Below are 27,972 nucleotides of genomic sequence, written 5' to 3' on the forward strand. Positions count from 1 at the left end.
CTGGGACTTGCAATGTTACTTGCAATGAGGAAATGGGACCACCAGTTTGCATTGCCTACCACTTGCATACCCAGCCAGTCCTGGGCTTAACTCATGGCCAATCGCTTGCTGGTGGTTTATCCAAGTCCCCCGTAACACCCCCTTAATTTAAACAGTACATGACCTTCTTGCACACGTCTCCCCTCCCAACTGGTACCCTTCTTTAACCCCTCTGCTTGGACTACACGTATCTCAGTTCCTTCACACTTAAATTTAAAAAAGTGGAAATGAAATGTGTCTGAAAGGGGATGAGAGACTTCTGTCCCTGGCCTGAGGAGGTGGTAAAGTAAACATACTCACCTTCTTTTTTGGATTTTGGTCTCAGATCCTCAGTCAGCTCACAAGCCTGTATCCCGGACAAGCCCCCAAACTGAAGGACATAAATCCACACCGTGTAGAGGTCAAGCACAGGAGTTTATTACTTACAGCGCTGACTGAGTGTCACCTCATATGTTAGGCTCGGAGACCCTGTCAATCAATTGATTACAATGGAATATATGGATTTTCCATGGGCGGGGGAAAGTAACGGGGTAGGCAGTCCCACACCCTCAGATAGGTTTAGCTGCAAGACGTGATAGCACAGTAGCCAATGGTCAAAGGTTACATAATGTCTCTGCCTATGGTCTTAAGTTCACAAATTAACATTTAATTAGTACTTTAATTAATGTATTAGTATAATATATATAAGATGAATTCTGAGTTGGGGTCCCTAGGAATGAAGTAGCTCCTTTGATTGTCCAACAGATACATATCTAGGGGTAAAAGCAAAGAAACAGTGAAAGTATATGGCAATAAAGATTGTCTTTTAAGTTGTTCATTTGTGTTTTAAGATAGGCATTGGTCCCTGGGAAAGGGAGGTGGGAGGAGGCCATATCTTACACTGACATGCTTGAACCTTTCATAAACTCAAGGTTGGATGTGTGGGAAGAACATCTCCCTACAGAAGAAACTAACACAACAGAAACAGGGCTTCTTTGTTTTATTTGCAACTTTGAATAAGACACAATTATTGCCCCCAACATCGGCGTTTTGCTGACCAGGCATATCTTAGCAAAAGCAAGGTTATCTTTGGTTATTTTGCTTTCTCTTAGCTATTGCTAGGCCTCTGATCTCTTGACCAAACTCTGGACTTTGGGCCGAGATCAGGTACATTCCACGTGTCACGATTTGGGCCTCTTAATAAACTAAAAGAAATCAACCCTAATACTGGCGCAACAAACAGAATTCATAGCGGGGGCGGTCCTCAACTCCATGCGGGCAAGGGGCTTCCTCCCAGAGGCCCGTTTCTGAGCCATGACAGACCTGATCTCGCATGTGAGGGCCTGCCCGCTCACCACCGCTTACAGATGCCTAAGGTTGTTAGGCCACATGGCAGCCTGTACTCTACATGGTACGTCATGCCCAGCTCCATCTCAGACCCCTGCAAGCATGGCTGGCATCAGTCTGCATCCCCAAGAGGCACCTGGCTGATCTCAGCACGCAAGGTCATTGGTCACAAGATGATCTCTTCCTCCACATAAACATCAGAAAGCTCAGAGCAATTTGCTTGGCCAGCCAGGCTTTCCTGCCTCATTTGAGGGGCAAGGTAATCCAGATCCTGATGAACAACACCGCCACAATGTTTTATATCAACAAGCAAGGCGGAGCCAGGTCATCAGCGCTTTGCCAAGAAGTTCTTTGGCTGTGGGACTTCTGTGTGCAGCATGCCATCCATCTTGTGACAGTGCACCTCCCGGGGCCAGGAACATGTTGGCAGATCCCCTCAACAGGACCGTCTCATATCTCCACGAGTGGTCACTCTACCTGGAGGTGGTCAGCATGATCTTCCAGAGGTGGGGAACTCCCTGAGTGGACTTGTTCACATCCAGATAGAACAGGAAGTGCCACGTATTCTGCTTAATTTGGGGGATCGACAGAGGCTCCCTGTATGATGCCTTCTTACTCCTGTGATTGGGGGCCCTAATGTATGCCTTCCTACCAGTGTCTTTAATCGACAGGGTCCTCATGAAGATCAAGCAGGACAAGGTGAGGGCTTGGCCTCGCCAATACTGGTTTAGCACAGTGCTGGACATCTCGGTGGTTGCTCTGCTGCCGCTGCCACTCTGGCTAGACATGGCTTGGCTGCTGCATGGTTGAATGCAGAGGAGCGGGAGTGCTTGGACCGAGTCCAACAGGTACTGTTGGGGAGCAGGAAACCCTCCACCAGGGCTACCTACCTGGCCAAATGGAAACAGTTCACGTGTTGGGCCTCGGACCAAGGTCTCTGGCCAAAACAGGCCTCACTGCAATCGATCCTGGACTGTCTTCTACTCTCAAGCTACAGGGCCTGTCTCTTTCATCGATCAAGGTCCACTTAGCCTCTATTTTGGCCTTCCACTCTCCATTCCGGGGCAGGTGAGTCTTTGCTCACAACATGACAGTCCAGTTTCTAAAAGGTCTGGAGTGGCTGTATCCTCAGGTCCATGATCCTGTCCCTCCTCAGGACCTGAATCTCATACTGTCAAGGCTCAAGGGCCCCCCTTTCAAGCCATTGGCTTCCTTCCTGTTCCCTTCTTCTACTTTCATGGAAGGTCTCATTCCTCATGGCAATAACATCAGCCTGTAGGGTCTCTGAGATTAGGGTGCTTACCTCGGAGCTGCCCTATAAGGTGTTCTACAAGGACAAGGTTCCGCTGCAGCTACACCCAACTTTCCTGCACAAAGTAGTTTAACAGTTTCACACCAGCCAGGACATATGAGGTTTTGGAAAGAAGCCTGGTAAGTATACGTCATATGAGCATAGATTATACTCTCTGGATGTCGGGGGGCTCTAACTGTTTACACCAGTGGTTCTCAAACTTTTGTACTGGTGACCCCTTTCACAAAGCAAGCCTCTGAGTGTGACACCCCTTATCAATCATTTTATACATTTAACACCATTATAAATGGTGGAGGCAAACTGGTGTTTGGGGTGGAGACTGACAGCTCGCGACCCCCCCATGTAATAACCTTGTGATCCCCTGAGGAGTCCCAACCCCCAGTTTGAGAACCCTTGGTTTACACAGAAAGGACTAATCCATTCCATAAGTCAATGCAAATGTTCGTCTTGGTGGCAGACAGGATGGAAGGGCCTTCTTGTGTCCACCCAGAGAATTTCATTATGGATCACCACCTGCATTTCGTTTTTGCTATGAACAGGCGAAAGTGCCCCCATGGACGATTATAACTGCCCACTCAACCAGGGCATAAGCCTCGGTGGAGGCCTCCCTGGCTCAGGTGCCAATCCCAAGATATCTGCAGGGCTGCTGCCTGGTCGTCCATCCACTTGTTCATGTCCCATTACACACTTACCCTGCAAGCCTGGGATGATGTTGGCTTCGGTAGAGCAGTGCTACAAGCTGCGCAACTGTGAACTCTGAGCCCACCTCCAAGGATACTGCTTGTGAGTCACCTAGAATAGAATCGAAATGAGCAAGCACTCAGAGGGAAAAAATGGTTATCTACCTTTTGTAACTGTTGTTCTTCAACATGTGTTGCTTATATCCATTCCCCTACCTGCCCTCCTGTCCCTCTGTTGGAGCTGCCAGCAAGAAGGAACTGAGAGGGCATAGGGCCGGCAGAGCCTCATGTACTCGCACTTGAGCATGGCACTCCAGAGGGCACCATAGCTGGCCTTATGGATACCACTTAGGCAAAAATGTCTGACAACTGTGCACGTGGGCACGCACACACCTAGAATGGAATGAACATGAGCAACACATCTCGAACAACGGCTACAAAAGGTAGGTAACCATTTTTCCTCTCTGGACGCTCATTTTCACCATCCCAATAAACTAGCTTTCTTTCCTTGTCCTCTTAACAGGCCGAAGGGATCGGGGTTGAGGATGAGAGCAGGGGAAGTAGAGCCCTCTTTTATAACCAGAAGCAATTAACAGTAAACAAAAATTGAAAGCTAAACAGCCGTTTAGATTAGGATCCATTGTTTAGGACTCTGCTTAGTGACAAGGATGGCTAGTGGTTGAGGAACAACAGAACAGCACTAGAAAGCTTGTCCACCCCACTGTCTTACTGATGCACTAATATTTTTAAAGCAGTATTTTCTGTGAGAGGAAAAGAATGAAGCCTCCAAAAAGTAGCCCCATCTACACCTTTGATCTTCAGGTGAGTCAGCCAGATCTTACGATCAGTGGTATCAAAGGCAGCAGATAGCTCTAGTTATCTCTGATTGAGAAGAGGAGATCATTGGTCAGAGCCATAACCACAGTAGAACCCAGACTGTGAGGGATCAAGGAGGTCAGAGGCATCCAGCTACAGGGAATATGTCACAACTTTCCCACTCTTAACTAAAACAGAAGATTAGAGCCTAGTCAATAATTTGACACATTGTCAAGGTCAAGAGCAGGTTAATTGGTGAAAAAATAGCCAGGTCCAGGTGCTTCATTTTTTCTGTCTTAGTATAATACTACATATGATGATCCCACTCTGTACTCTTGCCTCCCCCAGTACAATGGTTTTTCCATAAAAAATTATAATCCTCTACTGAGTTTGTAACGGTAACTCACTTTCATTAGCAAATTGCTTGTGGTCCATTCTTAATCCTCATGGTTGTTGACAGAGTATCATTCGTTGCTGTACTTAAATGCACTATGATGCTCACTATCTTTTGTCAAAAATATCTCCTATGTGTAGCCTCTCCTTTTTGAAGTCAAGGTTGGGGTTTTGTTAACACTGACTTCAACAAGCCCTGGTTACACATGCTGTGCTCAGTTCTTATGCTTTTGAATTATATTTTCCTGCCCTATTAGGTTGAATGCCTCTCAGTTTAGGACAACTCCAAAGAAAATAAAATGGTTAATCCTACTGATGGTTTCTTTCAATCTCTCCCTATCTTCTGTCATTGTTGAAGTTTCTGTGCGGAGTTTGCTCACCCTGAATTCTATGACTTAAGATATGGGAGACATGGGATGAAAACCAACCTATTTTTAGGTAACGGCAAAACTCCTCCTGACTTAAGTGAGGGCAGGGTTTTACCCACAGTGTCTAAAGAGTAGACCATCAAGAATAGCTCCTCTGCATTTCCTCCCAAAGCGTCTGCTTGAGAATGTGCAGTCAGTCTTCCAGTGAGAAAGGAAGGGATGTGTGCAGTGTTGGGAAAGCTGATGTCCTGCTGAATTATTTTGTCCCAACTGGGCTTCCTTTCTATCATTCAGAGACGGGCGAGTGCTGGGTGTGCTGGAGGTTTCCCGCTCCATTGGGGATGGACAGTACAAGCGCAGTGGTGTCATTTCTGTGCCGGATATCAAACGCTGCCAACTCACACACAATGACAGGTAAAGCATGTCCAAGTAGAGGGTAAAGCAAGGTATGTGTTCATTGCCATTTCTGTTTAGCAGTTCATAATGCAGAATCTTCTCAAGTCAGGTCACCAGAGTCTCCTTATTCTCATCACTGTGATGGCTCTTTTCTTACATTTTGTTTTTTGATGGGGAGTTAATTGGAAGGGTTCATTGTGTGTGGAGCTGTGTATGCATATGTAGCAATTACAGAACTACAGACGGACTAAACCCCTGCACTAAACAGCTTACCATCTACAGTAATTCAAATGCGGTATTATAGGCAGGGCTGATACCTCCTATTATTAAGGTTGCCTGAAAATTCCTGCTTTTAAGACCCTGTTTTCATTTGCTTGTAAATTTGCCAAATTCTTACCATTTGGACTGAAAGGTTGCATGAGGGGGCATGCCTCAGGCTTAACTATCTTGGAATCATAGAATATCAGGGTTGGAAGGGCCCTCAGGAGGTTATCTAGTCCAACCCCCTTCTCAAAGCAGGACCAATCCCCAACTAAATCATCCCAGCCAGGGCTTTGTCAAGCCTTACCTTAACCTCTAAGGAAGGAGATTCCACCACCTTCTTAGGTAACCCATTCCACTACTTCACCCTCCTAGTGAAAAAGTTTTTCCTAATATCCAACCTAAACCTCCCCCACTGGAACATTACTCCTCCTTCTGGTATCTGGTACCACTGAGAACAGTCTAAATCCATCATTTTTGGAACCCCCTTTCAGGTAGTTGAAAGCAGCTATCAAATCCCCCCTCATTCTTCTCTTCTGTAGACTAAATAATCCCAGTTCCCTCAGCCTCCCATAAGTCATGTGCTCAAAGCCCCCTAATCATTTTTGATGGACTCTTTCCAATTTTTCCACATCCTTCTTGTAGTGTGGGGCCCAAAACAGTACTCCAGATGAGGCCTTACCAATGCCGAATAGAGGGGAATGATCACGTCTCCCAGTGTGCTGGCATTGCTCCTACTTATACAGCCCAAAATGCCATTAGCACCTTGGCAACAAGGGCATACTGTTGACTCAGCTTCTTCTCCACCGTAACCCCTAGGTCCTTTTCTACAGAACTGCTGCCTAGCCACTCGGTCCCTAGTCTGTAGCAATGCATAGGATTCTTCCATCCTAAGTGCAGGACTCTGCACTTGTCCTTGTTGAACCTCATCGGAATTTTTTTGGCCCAATCCTCTAATTTATCTAGGTCCCTCTCTATCCTATCCCTACCCTCTAGTGTATCTATCACTCCTCCCAGTTTAGTGTCACCTGCAAACTTGCTGAGGGTGCAATGCACACCATCCTCCAGATCATTAATTAAGATATTGAACAAAACCGGCCCCAGGACCGACCCTTGGGGCACTCCACTTGATACCGGCTGCCAACTAGACATGGAGCCATTGATCACTACCTGTTGAGCCCGACAATCTAGCCAGCTTTCTATCCGCCTTATAGTCCATTCATCCAGCCCATACTTCTTTAGCTTACTGGCAAGAATACTGTGGGAGACCGTATCAAAAGCTTTGCTAAAGTCAAGGAATAACATGTCCACTGCTTTCCCCTCATCCACAGAGCCAGTTATCTTTTCATAGAAGGCAGTTAGCTTAGTCAGGCATGACTTGCCCTTGGTCAATCCATGCTGACTATACCTGATCACTTTCCTCTCCTCTAAGTGCTTCAGAATTGATTCCTTGAGGACGTGCTCCATGATTTTTCCAGGGACTGAGGTGAGGCTGACTGGCTTGTAGTTCCCCGGATCCTCCTCCTCCCCTTTTTTAAAGATGGGCACTACATTAGCCTTTTTCCAGTCGTCCGGGACCTCCCCCGATCACCATGAGTTTTCAAAGATAATGGCCAATGGTTCTTCAGTCACATTCGCCAGTTCCTTTAGCATCTTCGGACGCAGTGCATCTGGCCCCATGGGCTTGTGCTCATCCAGCTTTTCTAAATAGTCCTGAACCACTTCTTTCTCCACAGAGGGTTGGTCACCTCCTCCCCATAGTGTGCTGCCCAGTGCAGTAGTCTGGGAGCTGACCTTGTTCTTGAAGACAAAGGCAAAAAAATTGAGTACATTAGCTTTTTCCACATCCTCCGTCACTAGGTTGCTTCCCCCATTCAGTAAGGGGCCCACACTTTCATTGACCACCTTCTTGTTGCTAACATACCTGAAGAAACCCTTCTTGTTCTCTTAACATCCCTTGCTAGCTGCAACTCCAAGTGTGATTTGGCCTTCCTGATTTCACTCCTGCATGCCTGAGCAATATTTTTATACTCCTCCTTGATCATTTGTCCAATCTTCCACTTCTTGTAAGCTTCTTTTTTGTGTTTTAAGATCAACAAGGATTTCACTGTTAAGCCAGGCTGGTCGCCTGCCATATTTACTATTCTTTCTACACATCGGGATGGTTTGTTCCTGCAACCTTAATAAGGATTCTTTAAAATACAGCCAGCTGTCCTGGACTCCTTTCCCCCTCATGTTATTCATAGGGGTCAGAAGGGACCATTATGATCATCTAGTCTGACCTCCTGCACAACGCAGGCCACAGAATTTCACCCACCACTCCTACAAAAAAAAACCTCACACCTATATCTGTGCTATTGAAGTCCTCAAATTGTAGTTTAAAGACCTCAAGGAGCAGAGAATCCTCCAGCAAGTGACCCGTGCCCCATGCTACAGAGGAAGGCGAAAAACCTCCAGGGCCTCTTCCAATCTGCCCTGGAGGAAAATTCCTTCCCGACCCCAAATATGGCGATCAGCTAAACCCTGAGCATATGGGCAAGATTCATCAGCCAGATACTACAGAAAATTCTTTCCCAGGTAACTTGGATCTTACCCCATCTAAAACCCATCACAGGCCATTGGGCCTATATACCATGAATATTTAATTACCAAAACCATGTTATCCCATCATACCATCTCCTCCATAAACTTATCGAGTTTAATCTTAAAGCAAGATAGATCTTTTGCCCCCACTACTTCCCTCGGAAGGCTATTCCAAAACTTCACTCCTCTGATGGTTAGAAACCTTCGTCTAATTTCTAATCTAAATTTCCTAGTGGCCAGTTTATATCCATTTGTTCTTGTGTCCACATTGGTACTGAGTTTAAATAATTCCTCTCCCTCTCTGGTATTTATCCCTCTGATATATTTATAGAGAGCAATCATATCTCCCCTCAGCCTTCTTTTAGTTAGGCTAAACAAGCCAAGCTCCCTGAGTCTCCTTTCATAAGACAAGTTTTCCATTCCTTGGATCATCCTAGTAGCCCTTCTCTGTACCTGTTCCAGTTTGAATTCATCCTTCTTAAACATGGGAGACCAGAACTGCACACAGTACTCCAGGTGAGGTCTCACCAGTGCCTTATATAACGGTACTAAAACCTCCTTATCCCTACTGGAAATACCTCTCCTGATGCATCCCAAGACGACATTAGCTTTTTTCACAGCCATATCACATTGGCAGCTCATAGTCATCCTATGATCAACCAATACTCCAAGGTCCTTTTCCTCCTCCGTTACTTCTAGTTGATGCGTCCCTAGCTTATAACTAAAATTCTTGTTATTAATCCCTAAATGCATGACCTTACACTTCTCACTATTAAATTTCATCCTATTCCTATTACTCCAGTTTACAAGGTCATCCAGATCCTCCTGTAGGGTATCCCTGTCCTTCTCTAAATTAGCAATACCTCCCAGCTTTGTATCATCTGCAAACTTTAGTAGCACACTCCCACTTTTTGTGCCCAGGTCAGTAATAAAAAGATTAAATAAGATTGGTCCCAAAACCGATCCCTGAGGAACTCCACTGGTAACCTCCCTCCAACTTGACAGTTCACCTTTCAGTAGGACCCGTTGTAGTCTCCCCTTTAACCAATTCCCTATCCACCTTTCAATATTCCTATTGATGCCCATCTTATCCAATTTAACTAATAATTCCCCATGTGGCACCGTATCAAACGCCTTACTAAAATCTAAGTAAATTAGATCCACTGCGTTTCCTTTATCTAAAAAATCTGTTACTTTCTCAAAGAAGGAGATCAGGTTGGTTTGGCACGATCTACCTTTTGTAAAACCATGTTGTATTTTGTCCCATTTACCATTGACTTCAATGTCCTTAACTACCTTCTCCTTCAAAATTTTTTCCAAGACCTTGCATACTACAGATGTCAAACTAACAGGCCTATAATTACTTGGATCACTTTTTTTCCCTTTCTTAAAAATAGGAACTATGTTAGCAATCCTCCAATCATACGGTACAACCCCTGAGTTTACAGATTCATTAAAAATTCTTGCTAATGGGCTTGCAATTTCTTGTGCCAATTCTTTTAATATTCTTGGATGAAGATTATCTGGGCCCCCCGATTTAGTCCCATTAAGCTGTTTGAGTTTCGCTTCTACCTCAGATATGGTGATGTCTACCTCCATATCCTCATTCCCATTTATCATGCTACCATTATCCCTAAGATCCTCTTTAGTCTTATTAAAGACTGAGGCAAAGTATTTGTTTAGATATTGGGCCATGCCTAGATTATCCTTGACCTCCACTCCATCCTCAGTTTTTAGCGGTCCCACTTCTTCTTTCTTTGTTTTCTTCCTATTTATATGACTATAGAACCTTTTACTATTGGTTTTAATTCCCTTTGCAAGGTCCAACTCTACTTGACTTTTAGCCTGTCTCACTTTATCCCTACATATTCTGACCTCAATAAGGTAGCTTGCCTTACTGATCCCTCCCTTCTTCCACTCCCTATATGCTTTCTGCTTTTTCTTAATTACCTCTCTAAGATGCTTGCTCATCCAGCTTGGTCTACAACTCCTGCCTATGAATTTTTTCCCCTTTCTTGGGATGCAGGCTTCCGATAGCTTCTGCAGCTTTAATTTAAAATAATCCCAGGCCTCCTCTACCTTTAAACCCATAAATTCTTCAGTCCAATCCACTTCCCTAACTAATTTCCTTAATTTTTGAAAGTCAGCCCTTTTGAAATCAAAAACCTTAGTTGCAGATTTATTTTTGTTAATCCTTCCATTCAGTTTGAACTGAATTAGCTCATGATCACTTGAGCCAAGATTATCCCCTACAACCATTTCCTCTATGAGGTCCTCATTACTCACCAAGACCAAATCTAAAATAGCATCCCCTCTAGTCGGTTCAGCAACTACTTGCTGAAGGAATCCATCAGCTATCGCATCTAGGAAAATCTGAGCCCTATTATTATTACTAGCACTCGTCCTCCAGTCTATATCTGGGAAGTTAAAGTCTCCCATGATCACACAGTTTCCTTTAGTATTTACTTTATTAAAAACATTAAAAAGGGCTCTATCCATATCCAAATTAGATCCCGGCAGTCTATAGCACACCCCAAGCACTATCCCAGAGGAAGCTCTAATAGTTTTCTTCCCCAATTTAATTTTTGCCCAGACAGACTCAGTCATATTCATTTCATCGTTTCTTATTTCTTTACATTCTATCTCATCATTGATATACAGTGCTACTCCACCACCTTTACCTTTATTTCGGTCTTTCCTAAACAGCACATACCCTTCAATACCTGTAGCCCAGTCATGACTACTATTCCACCAGGTCTCTGTTATACCTATAATATCTGGTTTCACTTCCTGCACCAGTAACTCTAGTTCCTCCATTTTGTTACCTAGGCTCCTTGCATTAGTGTACAAACATCTTAATTTTTGCTGTTTTAATTTTTGTTTATTCTCCCAGGGGATCCTGCCCATCAGTTTTCTGAGGGAGTCAGTCTGTTTTTCTGAAGTCCAGGGTCCGTATTCTGCTGCTCTCCTTTCTTCCTTTTATCAGGATCCTGAACTTGACCAAATCATGGTCACTGCCTCCCAGGTTTCCATCCACTTCTGTTTCCCCTGCTAATTCTTCCCAGTTTGTGAGCAGCAGGTCAAGAAGAGCTCTGCCCCTAGTTGGTTCCTCCAGTACTTGCACCAGGAAATTGTCCCATACACTTTCCAAAAACTTTCTGGATTGTCTGTGCACTGCTGTATTGCTCTCCCAGCAGATACCGGGGTGACTGAAGTCCCCCATGAGAACCAGGGCCTGTGATCTAGTAACTTCTGTTAGTTGCCTGAAGAAAGCCTCGTCCACCTCATCCCCCTGGTCTGGTGGTCTATAGCAGACTCCCACTTCTAAACTTAATCCAGAGACACTCGGGTTTTTCTGCAGTTTCATACTGGAGCTCTGAGCAGTCATACTGCTCTCTTACATACAATGCAACTCCGCCACCTTTTCTGCCCTGCCTGTCCTTCCTGAACAGTTTATATTCATCCATGACAGTACTCCAGTCATTTGAGTTATCCCACCAAGTCTCTGTGATTCCAGTCACATCATAATTCCTTGACTGTGCCAGGACTTCCAGTTCTCCCTGCTCGTTTCCCAGGCTTCTTGCATTTGTGTATAGGCACTTGAGATAACTCACTGATCATCCTGCTTTCTCAGTATGAGGCAGGAGTCCTCCCCTCTTGCGCTCTCCTGCTCGTGCTTCCTCCTGGTATCCCACTTACCTCAGGGCTTTGGTCTCCTTCCCCTGGTGAACCTAGTTTAAAGCGCTTCGCACTAGGTTCGCCAGCCTGCTTGTGAAGATGCTCTTCCCTCTCTTCGTTAGGTGGAGGCTCTCTCTTCCTAGCACTCCTCCTTGAACATTTCAGACATAACAGAATGAGGCTAGAGAAAAATACATTATTTTTTGCTTATGTTAAAAATTCAGGCAGATATTCTCTTGAACTGCTAGCACCCCATACTCTGGAGCAGTGACTTGATATTTGGTAGAGAGGGATGTACTTTTTGCCATCCCTATGAAAATGTGCTCAAATTCAGCCAAGATGATATAAGTCTTTGAAAAATCATCGCTCACACATGCTCAGCAAAGATTTACTAAAACATCACAGCTAATATCTCCAAAGATTCTGTCTGCACTAGACATACTCCATTCTGGGGCTAGAGCAGACTTCCCTTGCAATTTTCACTCTGCTTCTGGGGGTCATGCCAGGGTCAGAGTTGGGAGCCAAAATGGAGACCAGGGGACTCTTGTGCTCAGTGCTCCCCCCTGCTAGTTCCAGGCAGCATGGAGGAGGAAAGTGCCTTATTTAAATGCAGAGGGGACCTGAGCTGGAAGGGATGGGCAGTAGAATGGAACAAGGAGAGGGGACTGACTGGGAAACTGTGGTGTGGAGACGGGAGGGGAAATCAGAGGAGATACCTGATGAGTCAGGGTGGGAAAGGGGACTAATTCTGGCTGGGGAAAGACATCAGAGTCAAGTTAGGAAATGCCTGAATTAAGGGTGCTTGTGGGGCCTTTGAAACACTAGATGCTGTAATGTGGGATGCCCTGGTGGTTGTACTGGGGCACCAGCCCTGCTGATACTGCTTATATTCCCTTGCTTTTATCCACTTCTCAGGGGAGAGTGATGGAAGAACAGAACTTTCAAGGGAAGAGCGAGTTCCTGCAGGAACAGAAATAACTGTATATGGGCAGCACACAGTGACTTTGCATAACAAGTCATTGTATTCATTGTTTGTAGAGCCCCATCATATGTCCTGACATAGGAACTCTGCTACTCCATCTTTATTACACTTTTAGCAAGTTCTCTATTTTGTGTGTAGGCAGTATGTAAGGAGGATACCCTCTGGGGGCAGTGCTGATAGCAGTGCTGTAGTTTGAAAACTACAGTCGTATTCTCATGCTCCCCTTTTCACCCATTCCGCTATAAAGTGGTGATTCTGAGTCGCTTTTACTCTACCTGCAGAAGCAAGGATTAAATTGCATCAGTTTCCAATCACCCATTTTGGAAAGTCTTCCTCAATGATTCTAACAGAGGGCATCTAGTAAAATAAATTGGGGATTTTGTAGTTGGAGGGTGGAAGGGCCTACCCATATTGCTAGGGCCCTACCAAATTCACGGTCCATTTTCGTCAATTTCACGGTCATAGGATTTCAAAAATCATAAATTTCATGATTTCAGATATTTAAATCTGAAATTTCATGGTATTATAATTGTAGGAGTCCTGACCCAAAAAGGAGTTGTAGTGGGGGGTTGCAGTACTGCTACCCTTACTTCTGCGCTGCTGCTGGCGGCAGCACTGTCTTCAGAGCTGTGTAGCTGGAGAGTGGTGGCTGCTGGCTGGGAGCCCAGCTCTGAAGGCAGCACCACCACCAGCAGCAGGGCAGAAGTAAGGATGGCACGGTATGGTATTTCAACCCTTACTTCTGCACTGCTGCCTGCAAAGCTGGACCCTCTGTCAGCCTCCGCCACTCTTCAGCCACCCAGCTCTGAAGGCAGTAACGCAGAAGTAAGGGTGTCATGGCATGGTATTGCCACCCTTACTTCTGCACTGCTGCTGGGGGGGCGCCCAGCTCTGAAGGCAACGCAGAAGTGAGGATGGCAATATCGCGGGGGCCCCTGGCAACTCCCTTTTGGGTCAGGACCCCTAATATGAGGAAAAACTGGTCTCCCCTGTGAAATCTGTATAGTGTAGGGTAAAAGCACACAAAAAACCATATTTCACGGGGGGGGACCAGATTTCATGGTCACGAATTTGATAGGACCCTACGTATTGCCTAGCGTTGATTCTCTTTCAGGTTCATTATGCTGGCCTGTGATGGCCTCTTCAAGGTCTTCTCACCAGAAGAAGCTGTGAACTTCATCATGTCCTGCCTGGAGGTGAGGAGAAGGCAGCTCTAGGGTGGACTTGCATGTGCAGTTTCATCAGTGCAGAAGGTGTGAAATACTAGCATGCTGGGAAGAGGACAGCATAGAAGAGAAATACACTTTTAGGTGGAGCCAGTGTGCTCTGGCAGGTTATTGATGAGAGCTATTCTAAAATGATTGCTTATTGCCATTATTTGTCCTGTTTAAACCATCTGTGCTTCATGGGACCATCACCATTTTATTGTCTCCCAGCCCCAGTATGAAGGAGAGTTGCTCCTTAGCCAGTATGAGAGAGCTTTCCTTGCACATTATTAAATTCCATGTATGAGCAATCTGGGCTTTTTCCTAGAGCTGGAAGAAACAGAATCCTGAAGAACAGGAGGCTGTTTAGTGTTGCCCACGTGAAGTTGTGATTGGATTATGCAGCATAAAACTGTAGTCCACATGAATGCAGAGCAGTGTGAAATGTTTATGCTCAGCAGAACAGGTTTGTGTGAGTAGTATGGTCAACTTCCTGTTTCAACAGGACAAGAATATCCAAACACGAGAAGGGAAATTATCAGCTGATGCTCGATATGAAGCAGCCTGTAACAGGCTGGCCAACAAAGCAGTGCAGCGAGGTTCTGCGGATAATGTCACTGTAGTGGTGGTCCGGATCGAGCACTGAAGAAAAACATGCAGGGATGCAGTCCCGAGCTGCATGTGATGGATTTAAATGCAACAACAAAGTTTGTGTGAGTGTGTGAGAGAGAGAGAGAGAGAGAGAGAGCGCGAATCCGGGGGGGAGGGGGCATGGGTCTCCTCCCTGGATGCTCTTCATTGTAAATAAACTTCTTTTTCTAATTGTTTTAGTTCATTTTTTTGTTTGTCATATTTTATAAATGAATTTCTGTACAGGACAGATTGCATTTCCTGCTATTACAGTTGGGGCTTCATGTGGAAATTCATCATTCAGTTTCAACTGCCTAATGAAAGTCTAAGCAAATCACAATTCTTAACCATAGGTATTGGAACTGTATTTGCAAGAACATGCCTTTTTATTATTGTAATTTTGAGCCAGTTAAACACAGCTGTGAGGGGAGGAGTGAGAGGAGACTGCCAAATAGAAATGGACAAAATCTGTAGGGAAAAGAACAATTGTCTTGAGGCTTTTAACAGTAATTGCAGCCAAAGGCAAGATCAAAACTGGATAAAAATCATGAAGTAGCTGCTGATGTTGAATAACTGTTTGAAAACTACAGTCGTATTCTCATGCTCCCCTTTTCACCCATTCCTCTATAAAATGGTGATTCTGAGTAGCTTTTACTCTACCTGCAGAAGCAAGGATTAAATTGCATCAGTTTCCACTTACCCATTCACAAAGGGCTAGTCTACCACTCTGGAGCAGTGACTTCATTGTATTTAGACTAGCTGAGAATGGTATCTGTGTTATTAAGCATGGTTATGTAATATAAAGAAGAAGGTGACGGATGCATCTGGTCTACAATTCTGAAATTCAGCCTTTGTACAAAATGTTTGTCAAGCCCAGGTCTGGTGTGAAATAGAGCAAAAACAGTGGAGGCACTTCCTCAAAAGCCATTTACTCTTTCAAAGAAAGGAAGAGAAATCCTGGGTGCTAACAAATCTACTGTCAGAAACTAAAGAGCAGGTTTAGGCTTGCCTCAGGTAATTGTGTAGTGACATGAACAGGCAGAGGATCAAATTATTTAGGGGCTTTGAAATTAATGTCGCGGGGGGGAAGGAGAAGAAAGCCACAAATGAGAGGAAAAATAACGTCACTGGTAACAGTCCTCAGAACAAAAACTGAGCCTGCTCCTACTCCTCCTTTACCCGTCCCCCATTTGTCTCAGCTTATCAAAATAAGTGGGGTTGTGGCAGGTGGGAGATGCCTGTAATGTAATGCCAGCTGGGAGTGTGACTGCCATCAGACAGGAGTGGATGGGGCATCTCTTAGCACAACTCAAGCCAGTTGCAGAAGTATATTCCATATTACAATACCATCCAATAAATATTTCCATAAAATGCTTTATACCATACATTTATCTATACTGCAGGGAGAGAAAAAAACATACAGGGCTCTTTAACCTGGAAAGTAGGAGTTTCGCAATAGCTGTAGCTTGGAGACAAATTGCAATCTGCTTTTGGAGGATCAAGGCTAACCTTAGCTTTATTTTAGTCAAAGATGGGAGGCCTGCTGACGTTCCCAGAGTAGGGTGGCCTAGGTGAGCAACTTACTGAGAGAACACCCAAGACAGTTTAGCTGTCTTTGTCTACACTTTTTATTTAATGTTTCAACACTTGCTTTAGTGTTCTGCTGTGAAGAATAGCAACCCTTTATGATGACATCCTAAACAGAAGTCCATTTTGAACATTCTGCTGCTGTGCAGTGTTACCCCTCAGAGGGCATGCTGAGTTTTCTCTTCCTTCACTAAATAGCAATAGGCTGGGTTTATTTTAAGGACACAAGTAGATTTAAGCAATTAAGGGACTGTTCTGGTTCTTCAGCTGTTTGTCATGCTTGCTAGCAGATTGGCTCTGCAAGTTGCACCATGTCCCCTACTCCCACAGACTTCCCAGGGGACTGCTTACCTTGCAGGTTCAATGCCTAAGAGTAAACACCTGGTGTCCTTTTTGGATGCCTCTTCATCACAAGAAAAGCGGTATTTTTCCCTTGTGTTAACTAATGTAGTAAAATCCTAATGAAGACAAGGCAGTTAACTTGTGTGAAATAGTAAACTTTGGGAGTGTCCCTCTGATCTTACCTTGACCTGCCATGAGAAACCCTGACGTTTGCCTTGGTCTGCTGATTTGTGTGAAAGCTACAACATGGTCTGTGTTCACTAGGATTTTACCACGTAGTAAGAACACAACTTGTTTTCCTAGCAAAGAGAAGGCCTTTCAGGCTTGAATTCTTTGCGACTTCAGTGGGAGTTCAGCTACAGTAAAGACTGTAGGAATTTGGTGTGTAAGTTGCTACATACCATAAAAAGCTCAACTGGCTGCACCTAATTTTTGAACTTGGGGCTTATGTCCTACTTCGTATGTTACCAGGGCCCCAAATGACAGACTTGTAAAGCTTTTCTAAGACAACTGTTAGGGTATGGCTACACTGCAATGAAACACCCGCAGCACTGAGACTCAGAGCCCTTGTCACTTGACTTGGGCTGTGGGGCTAAAAATTGCTGCATAGATGTTGAGGCTCAGCCTGAACCTCAGTGTCTTCACTGCAATTTTAACCCCACAGCCTTAGACCTGGGCCAGCTGCAGCCATGCTGCTGGTCTTCTTTTGCAGTAGAGAGGTACTTATAGTTTTCTAACCAGTGAATTATAAGAGCTGGTTTGTAGAGAGCGCTAGTATTTTATGTAAAGGACAGCTTATGTAGCTTTTTTCTGAAAGATTTTGTGAAAGTGCTGCCCACAGCAAATGCTCTAGTCCGAGTTAACTTTGTTTCCTGAAACAGTTTGCTGTGAAAGCAGTTCCTCCAGCAGGACTGGAAAACCTTTCTTGGTAGCAAAAATAAAATTCAGAGAGAGTTGAGCCCCTTGTCCTGCTATCATGAAGGTGGAGCTGAGTGCACTTCTAGGATATCTCACTGAAGTTTCGGCAGGAACTCAGGAATTAAGTACATGGTACTAAGAAATGAGACTGCATCTTTTTCTTTCTCTGCCTTTGTTATTAATTTAGGGCCCATTCCTTCAGCCCTTATTTATGCATGTAGTCCCACTGGGTTAATCGGAGTTAGACTGCCTATCGGGACCAAAGCCAGGCGTAACGGTGCTTATCTCCACCACCCATTGACTGGGCTCTCTGCCATGGGCAGAGAATGGGGTGGTGGTGTGAGTACGCTGTTCTTAGGAAGTGGAAAATCACTGGATAGCAATTCACGTTCTAACTAGTCTGCTGCCTTATCAGGACACTGCTCTGCATTGAAAATTAACTTCCAAGTACCAGCGCCTGCTGCTAGCAAACCTTAACTGATAAGCTATAAGAATACATAATCTGGCTTTGGCCTGCTCAAAAACTGAACAGAAAAAAACTGCCAAAGAGCTAGTTTATGGGTGAAGGCTTCTTCAAATCACCTTTTCCTAAGCATTCATGCTTGATGGGGTGGGGACGGGTTCCTTTATAAAAGTTGATCTGGCTTTAGAAGTCAGCCATGTTATAATTTGTCCATGTAAAATAAGCTTCAAAATCTGGCCATAGATTAAATTAAATTAAAGGGGGATGGATTTAGTAAGTCCTCCCTTTTTCATGCTTCCAATTTTCTTCCCGGCTCTCCATCATCTTTGGATGCTTGAGATCTTGTGCAAAGTACGGTGTCTGGTGGCTGGGTTTTGTAGCACAAGCAGAATCTATAGAGACTGCTGCTCCTGACCTCACTATGCTTTGCTCCCTGTGCTTGGGTGGGAGGGAATTAAGGTGGTTCTTGCCGAAGAGACCAATTCAGCTTATAGCGTGTAGGGGTAGGTGGTTTGAGACCATTCACACCCCTAAAAGAACAGCGCTGAAATCCGAGCCACTTCGAACAGTGAGGGATGATCCAGTGGCATTGTCTACAAAAACTGAGGCATACTGGCCAGCCTGAAAGGGAGAAATGAGAGTGACAGTGAAAATAGTCCCAGGTTGCTACAATCAGCACATAGAAGAGTGTGTCATGTAAATACAGCAGATCTATAGAACAATAACTAATTATGTAGGTTGTGATACACTGCTTAAAGTTGTCACGTTTTACACTTAAAGCAGAACATGTCCCTTGTTCCAGCTCCTCTGGGTATGGTCACGCTGCGCCACTAACTCCAAGGTGACCCAGACTGGTGGCCTCAGTGTTTCCAAGTTCATGCTTGAGTGTTCACATACTATTATAAACCTGAGTTTACAAGTGCTGGACTCATAGCTATGCTAACAGCCATACTGCAAATGCAGACCTTCTGACTTGGGTCTGGGGCATGACCTGTATCTATAGTACAAAATTACAGGACTGAGACACAGTGGGACTTGGGCTGACCCACCCTCTAGCAAGGTCATAGAACCTGGGTCAGATTGTGTGTGGGCTTGGGCTCAAACCTGCGTCAGAGCCTGGACTAAGTGTGCAGTGTTTATACCCTATATAGCATACTAGCTGCATCAAGGGCATTGTAAAAAGCCTGGAAGAGGAAGAAGAATTCCCCCACCACAGACAGAGTAGGCCCTGCCCTAGAGAATGCCATGGCTGAGTGGGCAGGGCTGCTAAGCTCATCCTGCACAGCGCTGCAGCCAGGACAGGCTGCTACAAGCAAATAGCACATGCTGGTTTGGTTCAGGGCTCAACCAATCTCCAAAATAGGATGGTTCTGAATTATCCACCAGAATGTTACCAAGTGGGAAATGCCAAAGTTAAGGTTATAATGAGGACTCTGCTGTTTTGCATCTCCTGTGTATTTTGTACACTCTCCAGCCCCACTTGAGCATGCACTGAAGCCTGCTGTCAAACAGATGAGTAGCCCCACTGAAATGTTGAAACTTACTTTTGCTGTTTTGCTAAACTATCCCCTCCTTTTCAAAACCAAACCCTTTGGGCTGAGACCAAACATCTGAATGTGACCGATCTGTATCACTATCAGGAAACACTAAAACAGTGCAGTGCAAAAGCTCTACCTTTAGTAATGGGTGTCTGTCAATGTTGGGAGTTGGTCTATCAGTGCTATGGTGCATTATCCCTTTAGGTGCCTTAGGCAGCTGGCTTCCCCATTGTCTTGCACCTCATGTAGGCATTTACCCAATCAAAATAGTAGCATTTTACATGCACTTTATACAGGTGGTAATGACTACACAAACTGCCAAGCAGCGGGAAATCAGGCCTATGGTATATAGTACCAGAATAGTTGGCTGGTTCTATGGATATAAGCCACTAACTGTAGGCAAGGACACCCTAAAGACCAAACTCTGCAGTACTGTGGCAGGTCACTGCAGGGACTCAGGTCTACATCCTCAAAGATATTTAGGTGCTTTATCCTGTTTAAATCAGGTACCTTTGAGGTTCTGGGTCTCAGCCCCCAGAGAGATGGAAGGCTGATCATGCCAATATTATTGAGGCTGGTTTTGAAAAATGATGCAGAGTCAGACTGAGGAATGAGCTTCCTGCCCAGCCGCAGAGGAAAGCCAGCACAGCTGACAGAAGCATGTGACTGTCATCTTCACAGGTTGGTTCCAGTAGCACCCACAACACAGGGCGCTTTCTGTAGAAAAGGACACGGCCACCTGCATTGAAGAGCTTGTAAACCACAGTGGCTTTCTGCTGCACTTGGGAATGGATGTGCTCAATTAGGGCCTGTCTGCAACGCAGTCGGAGGTGTGATTACAGATGGGGTAGGTATACTCCTGCTCGCTTTGAGCTAGCTAGCATGCTGAAAATAGCATGGACTTCAGCATGGGCTGTACAAAGCTGCCTGGCCCTCCATGGGTAGAGTTACTGTGAAAAGTTAGCTGCCCAGTTATGCTGCATTCTCATGTCAATAGCATACTGCACAAGGTGGGTCTGCCCATAGGAACACCCCTTTGCCTCATTAGTTTGCCCATGTTTACCTGTAAGTACAGGACTCCACTGACTGAGATGGTGAAAAGTTCACTGCTGTCCAAACCAGCCACCGTCTCCAGAGAACTGAAGACAAGAAACAGCAATATCAGCACTGAGGTGACCTGCGCGATCCATGTACCACCAGAATTCACCTACTAGCCAGTTATCTAGAGTAATAGAGAGTGATTGCCTCCCGCATCCTCAGTTCCAGACATTAAAGAGTTGGGGAGGACTGCACAATGACCTGGCAAACTTGTCTCCTCTCTGCAAAGTTGCTCATCACCCTCTGTATCATTATTTACATTTCATTCTAAATTTTGTTTTAAAAACCAAACCAAGTGTAGTACTCAAGAACAGACTTGGGCGCTTGACAGCCTCTTGCCACAGAGTAGGTGCAGCATGGTCAGAGGCTCAGTAGGCCTTCTCATGCCCCCATGCTGATATATTTATCTCAGCTATGTTCTGGAGGGTTCATCCCATCCATCAATTTATTCTGTGAACTAAGGGGCTAGCTAGCACACCTATAGGGATAGAGTGCTTTTCCCAACTAGGACATTGGCTCACAGAAGGTCATAGAGTTATGGCCGTAAGGGACCAGCAGATTACCCCCTCTGACCTCTATATTACTGGTCCCCTCCACCCCTCCCTCCCCCCAGCATCCACAGACTCAAACCAACAACAGACATTAGAAAAAAGTATTACAGCCCACAGGAGACTTGAGATATGCCACAGGAATAGACTAGGCAGGCTCAAGGTGCACCAGCACCCACGGCCCCTGCAATGGCAGGGAAATGATTGTGAGATAGCTCCAGATAATCATGGACAGTGACCTGCTACACGCTGCAGAGGAAGGTGAAAAAGCCTCAACTCACTGCTAATCTGACCTGGTGGAAAATTCCTTCCTGACCCCATGTATGGCCATCTTACCCACCCTGGTTGTGGCTGGAAGCCATTACAATCTGATGGCAATGGGATCACTCATATGAAATGAGTCATAGAATCATAGAATCATAGAATATCAGGGTTGGAAGGGACCCCAGAAGGTCATCTAGTCCAACCCCCTGCTCGAAGCAGGACCAATTCCCAGGACCAATTCCCAGTCATATGAGTTGGGTTGATTTAGTTGAGGTTGGTCCTGCTTTGAGCAGGGGGTTGGACTAGATGACCTCCTGAGGGCCCTTCCAACCCTAATCTATGATTTCTTAGTGGCCAGCACAAGCCAGCCATTAAAGTTAGCATTCATGCTGACAGTGTCAGCGGGGGGCCAGTGATGGAAGGGGCATGGCACCTGACCTACCTTTCTGACTGAGAGGGTGTCCCTCCAGAACACTGTAAATATTCTATTTTCTAACTAACAAAGTTACATATAATTAAAATCCCATTTTAGTAGGAGTTATGCAGGCAAAGACACTTGGGATACATGTGTAATAACATGGGGAGCTATATATATATATATATATATATATATATAGAATGCAGGAGGTTTTTCCAACCTAATGGGATTTGGGCATTCAAATCCCCTAGGGAGCTTTGAAAATCTTAGCCCACATGCACACTACTAGCCCAGCTAGATGCATGGGTTCTGTATGTATATGCCTCCGATGGTAATGACAGATGCACAAGCCTCTTCTGGCACAATCCTTGCTAAAATTGGCCTCCTTTACAGTGCACCTTGTGGAGGTGAGATTTGGGGCGGTGCACTTTTTCTGGAAAACAACCCAGAGTTCTAGCTGAGCCCAGCATATTGAATTTAATTTGGTCCCATGCATGGACCAGCTCTGTGATCAGCTGACATTAGCCAGGAGGGGTTGACAACATTCCCAAATAACTAAATGGCACAACTCTGCAGGACTATGGTTTTCCTTGGTTTGTGGCACTGTTTTGTGAGCAGTACCAGACACAGAGTGCGTGCACTGTGGAAATATTTTTGCTCTTTGTCACAAAGCTATAGTGATGATACTTCATCACTCCCATGTTGACTACCAGACAGATAGGGCCCACTATAAACTATGCATCCAGGAACCAAAGTCAGATGTGGTCCAAGTTGCACATTGGTAAGATGCATGTAAGCCAGAGTGAATCTAAAGCCCGGTCTCCAGTAGGAACTTAGGTCAGTATAACTAAGGCTGTGTCTACACTGCCACTTTCAGCGCTAAAACGTTTGTTGTTCAGGGGTGTGAAAAAACACCTCTGAGCAACAAAAGTTTTAGCGCTGAAAAGCACCAGTATAGACAGCGCTTTATCACCGGGAGCTGTGCTCCCAGCAATAGAGCTACCACCGCTCGTTCAGGGTGGTTTTGTTTTTATCATTGTGAGAGCGCTCCCCCGGCAATAAAGTGCTGTAACATGGGCAGTGCAGACATACATTAAGTCACTTGGGAGTGTGAAAAAATCCCCTGAGCAGTCCAGTTCAACTAATCTAACTCCTGGTGTATACAGTGCTAGGTCAATGAGAGAATTCTCCTGTTGACATAGCTACTGCCTCGCAGGGAGGTGGAGTACAGTTAATTCAGATTAACCTTCCTAACAGTCCCCATGCAGACAAGCCCAAAGACTCCGCTATTAATTTGGCCCATAGAGCATGGTTGTGGTTAGAGCTGGCTGAAACTGGCATTTCCATTCCGCAGATAATTCTGATTTTTTTAAAAAAAAAAACATTAATTCCGAAATAGAACAAAATGCTGAAATTTCAAAATGTCCTGTGGAATGAAAATTTCAAAAACAATTTCCATTCATAACTATTGAAACATTTCATTTTGAGAATGTTAATTCACTTTGCTTTGACATTTATGTATTAAAATATTAAATATATGTAAATGAACATATGATATCCGTTAAAAATCAAAACAAAATAAATCAAACTCATAATAAACCCCATTTTGACACTCTCAAAATGAACCGAGAAAATTGAAGAGTCATTTCAACTTTTTTGCTTCAAGCATGTCATTGAAATTGACATTTCTGTGAAACATTTGGATTTTGCTGAAACTGTACCTTTTTGGTGGGAAACTGTTCCACTGACATTTTTTTGACAAGTAATAGCTGTGATGATACTGTTAGATCCAGTTACAAGCCCCAGTCCAGAACAGTGCTTGGTGCAGTTCAGGACTGGGGCGCATAAAGGACACACAAAGGTGACAAGCCAGTTGCTAGTTTTAAGTTAGATCAGCCTTAAGGCTGCTCTAGTTTAAACCCAGCTGTCAATGGCCCCCAGAGGCTGTTCAGGCTGCTAGGAATCACCAGAGTGCAGGGATACCCCAGACAGGATCTCTCTCTCCCAGCCAGATCCCCTACTCTGAGGGATAGGAAAGGGGATAGTGTGGAAGCAGCTACAGAGGCTCCAGGCTAAACTGGGATTTCCCCTACATAGGGAATCCTCCACCAGCTCCCAGCAGCCACAGTGGTGCCATGATCTGTGTGCCCTATGCACTGTAGGCCCCTCCTTTTTGTGCACTCACTTTCTGGACTAAGATAGAGAAAAACTTCTTTTAAATGTAAAAACTGTCTGGCTGTGCTAGCAGGGAGGGCATGCCTCTACCAGGCACACTCACATGTTGTGTTGACACAGAGACTGGACGCAGATCAGTACCCGCAGGCGATCTCTCGCACGCTGTTGCCCTTTCTTCTGTTGTTCTCCATGAACTATAAACACAGAAGAGCTAATGAGACAGGGACGAGATGTTCTCCCCTTCTGAACAGAACTGGCAGCCTTAGGCCTCAGCCCCCAAGGGAAGCCCGACTTGCCCACACAGCTGGCCAACCAGAATGCTCTGGTTGAATGGTTGGTTTTGGGCCCCAGCTGGTGTAATTTAGTGTAGCTGTATGGTTGTCAGTGGAAGTACACCAAGTCACACCCGCTCTATGTTGACTCCAATGGAACTATGCTGATTTACACCAGCAGAGGATCTGGCACAGTAACTTCAATGGAGGTACACTTACTTATGCCAGCTAGGTTTCTGTCCCAGAGAGTCCTGGAGGATGACTAGGTTGGAGTATAAGAATATTGCTCAAGCATGCAGGGGTGTAATCAGGAAGGCCAAAGCACAATTGGAGTTGCAGCAAGGTATGTGGAGTAACAAGAAGGGTTTCTACAGGTATGATAGCAACAAGAAGGTCAGGGAAAGTATGGGATTCTTACTGAATGGGGGAGGCAACGCAGTGACAGATGATGTGGAAAAAGCTGAAGTACTCAATGCTTTTTTTGCCTTGGTCTTCACAGACAAGGTCAGCCCCCAGACTGCTGCACTGGGCAACACAGTATGGGGAGGAGGTGAGCAGCCCTCAGTGGTGAAAGAACAGGGTAAGGACTATTTAGAAAAGCTGGACATATGCAAGTCCATGGGGCTGGATGCAATGCATCCGAGGGTGCTGAGGGAGTTGGCTGCTGTGACTGAAGAGCCATTGGCCATTATCTTTGAAAACTTGTGGCAATCATGGTAGGTCCTGGATGATTGGAAAAAGGCACATATAGTGCCCATCTTTAAAAGGGGGAAGAAGGAGAATCCAAGGAACTATAGACTGGTCAGCCTCACCTCAGTCCCTGGAAAAATCATGGAGCAGGTCCTCAAGGAAACCATTTTGAAGCACTTGGAGGAGAGGAAGGTGATCAGGAACAGTCAACATGGATTCACCAAGGGCAAGTCATGCCTGACCAACCTGATCGCCTTCTATGATGAGATAACTGGCTCTGTGGACATGGGGAAAGCGGTGGACGAGATATACCTTGACTTTAGCAAAGCTTTTGATACGGTCTCCCACAGTATTCTTGCCAGCAAGTTAAAAAAGTATTGTTTGGATGAATAGACGGGTAGTGATCAATGGCTCTGTGTGTAGTTGGCAGCCGATACCAAGTGGAGTGCCCCAGGGGTTGGTCCTGGGGCCAGTTTTGTTCAACATCTTCATTAATTATCTGGATGATGGGATAGATTGCACCCTCAGCAAGTTCACAGATGACACTAAGCTGGGAGAGGTAGATAAGCTGGAGGGTAGGGACAGGTCCAGAGTGACCTAGACAAATTGGAGGATTAGGCCAAAAGAATGAAATTCAACAAGGACAAGTGCAGAGTCCTGCACTTAGGACGGAAGAATCCCAGACACTACTACAGGTTGGGGACCGACTGGCTAAGTGGCAGTGCTGCAGAAAAGGACCTAAGGATTACAGTGGACGAGAAACTGGATATGAGTCAACAGTGTGCCCTTGTTGCCAAGAAGGCTAACGGCATATTGGGCTGCATTAGTAGGAGTATTGCCAGCAGATCGAGGGAAGTGATTATTCTCCTCTATTGGGCACTGGTGAGGCCACATCTGGAGTATTGCGTCCAGTTTTGTAGCCCCCACTACAGAAAGGATGTGGACAAATTGGAGAGAGTCCAGTGGAGGGCAACAAAAATGATTAGGGGACTGGAACACATGCCTTATGAGGCGAGTCTGAGGACACTGGGCTTATTTAGTCTTCAGAAGAGAAGAGTGAGGGGGGATTTGATAGCAGCCTTCAACTACCTGAAGGGGGTTCCAAAGAGGATGGAGCTAGGCTGTTCTCAGTGGTGGCAGATGACAGAACAAGGAGCAATGGTCTCAAGTTGCAGTGGGGGAGGTCTAGGTGGATATTAGGAAAAACTATTTCACTAGGAGGATGGTGAAGCACTGGAATGCATTACCTAGGGAAGTGGTGGAATCTCCTTCCAACGAGGTTTTTAAGGCCTGGCATGACAAAACCCTGGCTGGGATGATTTAGTTGGTGTTGGTCCTGCTTTGAGCAGGGGGTTGGACTAGATGACCTCCTGAGGTCTCTTCCAACCTTAATCTTCTATGATTCTATGATTCAACAGCATCACCATGCTGTGGTGCCAGGCAGCAGGAAAGCTTACCGATGTGCAAGGTGGCAGTGAAGGTGTAGTACCCTGCGACAGGTGCTGTGTATTGGCCGCTGGTCAGGTTCAGCCCCAGGCCTCGATGGAATACCCCCTCTTTCTGAGGCTAGTAACAAAGAGAAAGGCAAGACTGTGCACACTGCAAGACACCATCCCAATTCTGCATATTGCACTACGAGATGGGCGCTAAGCTAGCAGTGTCCTCTCAGGAAACAGACATAGGCTGTGTCTGTAGTGCAAGCAGAGGGTGATCACAGCACACAGAATATAACTGTATCTACATTAGGCCTCTTTCTGCCACAGTTATGCTATAAAATTTTTAAGTACAGACCAGGGCTAACAACATATTTGACAAATTTGTCTTGTTTTCTAGTTGTTCACAGATTATCTGACATCTGACCATGTTTGTTTTCAAATGTGTTTGTTACTCAGAATTATTCATCAGCTAATACCTGCAAGCAAACTTTGATCAGTAGGTTAAAAAGGGAGGATGGCTGGTGAAGGACTTTAGAAGGCTCAGAGTTAGGGTTGCCAGCTGTCCAGTTTTTGACCGGAAAGTCTGGTTGAAAGGGGACCTGTACGGTGTCCGGTCACAGGTACTGACGACACCAAAAGTCCAGTTACCACAGGTGGGGCGGGGGGCCAAGGGAGGAGGCACTGGGTCATCAACCCACGCCAGTCCTTACTCAACTGGGGCCGTCTCCCATCTGCATCTCATGGGCGGACAGGCAGGCTCCAGTCCAGAGTAGAGAGGGTCCAGCTGCGGGGGGAGGCGCGGGGGGAAGGGATCAAGGAAGGGGAATTGGGGAAAGTAGTGAGTGATGGTGGGGGCCTCAGGGGAAGAGGCGGAGCAGGGGCGGGGGAAGAGGTGGAGAGTAGAGGTTCCGGCTTTTCTGCTGTAGTGTCCGGTTTTCAGAAATTAGAAAGTTGGCAACCCTACTCAGAGTCCAATTCCTAGCTCTGCCACAGACTTCTTATGTGGCTGTGGGCAAGCTGCATAATCTCTCTTTGCCTCTTTTCCTCACTTGGAAGATGGGGATAATAGTACTCCTTTAGTCTTGTCTGTATACGTTGTAAAGCACAACCTATACAAACAGGGCAGGGAATTCTTCAGGGCAGGGAATTCTGCGTTGTGGTGACACTATGTGGAGAACTCGTGGGAAAAAACCACATAATTCTTAACTGTGTGTGTAGTATATGGCATCATTATAAGTCAGAGTTTTTAAGGTTGTTCTGGGTGTCTTAATTGCATTAACAGGTCTTAATATACAGTAGAACATCAGAGTTACGAACACCAGAATTATGAATTGACCAGTCAACCACACAGCTCATTTGGAACCGGACGTACACAATCAGGCAGCAGGAAAGACCAAAATAAAAGCAAATACAGTACAGGGCTGTGTTAAATGTAAACGACTGAAAAAAAAAAGAGAAAGATCTGACAAGATTAAAAAAATGATTTGACAAGGTAAGGAAACTGTTTCTGTGCTTGTTTCATTTAAATTAAGATGGTTAAAAGCAGCATTTTTC

At 45.3% G+C, this 27,972-nt stretch overlaps 2 protein-coding genes across 6 annotated transcripts in view; one reads left to right on the forward strand and one right to left on the reverse strand.

Moving 5' to 3' along the window:
- Positions 1–14,865, forward strand: part of ILKAP (ILK associated serine/threonine phosphatase) — a 59,582-nt gene extending 44,717 nt beyond the window's left edge. For 4 of the 5 annotated variants that reach the window (XM_077827184.1, XM_077827181.1, XM_077827182.1 and 1 more), the window contains 3 exons: positions 5,229–5,348; positions 13,949–14,030; positions 14,545–14,865. In XM_077827184.1, coding sequence (XP_077683310.1) covers positions 5,229–5,348; positions 13,949–14,030; positions 14,545–14,685 — 343 coding nt within the window. In that variant the 3' untranslated portion in view covers positions 14,686–14,865. The remainder of the gene's footprint in view (positions 1–5,228; positions 5,349–13,948; positions 14,031–14,544) is intronic. The other variant, XM_077827183.1, reaches the window with a different exon arrangement.
- Positions 14,866–16,279: 1,414 nt separating this feature from the next.
- The window catches only part of ERFE (erythroferrone), a 33,171-nt gene continuing 21,478 nt past the window's right edge, over positions 16,280–27,972 (reverse strand). Inside the window, exons 5-8 of the mRNA XM_077826887.1 lie at positions 26,440–26,548; positions 24,124–24,214; positions 20,581–20,656; positions 16,280–18,600 (exon numbers count right to left, since the gene is read on the reverse strand). Of these exons, the coding sequence (XP_077683013.1) occupies positions 18,502–18,600; positions 20,581–20,656; positions 24,124–24,214; positions 26,440–26,548 (375 nt within the window). The 3' untranslated portion in view covers positions 16,280–18,501. The remainder of the gene's footprint in view (positions 18,601–20,580; positions 20,657–24,123; positions 24,215–26,439; positions 26,549–27,972) is intronic.

The sequence above is a fragment of the Eretmochelys imbricata genome, chromosome 9, assembly GCF_965152235.1.
Source record: "Eretmochelys imbricata isolate rEreImb1 chromosome 9, rEreImb1.hap1, whole genome shotgun sequence".
Taxonomy (NCBI): Eukaryota; Metazoa; Chordata; order Testudines; family Cheloniidae; genus Eretmochelys; species Eretmochelys imbricata.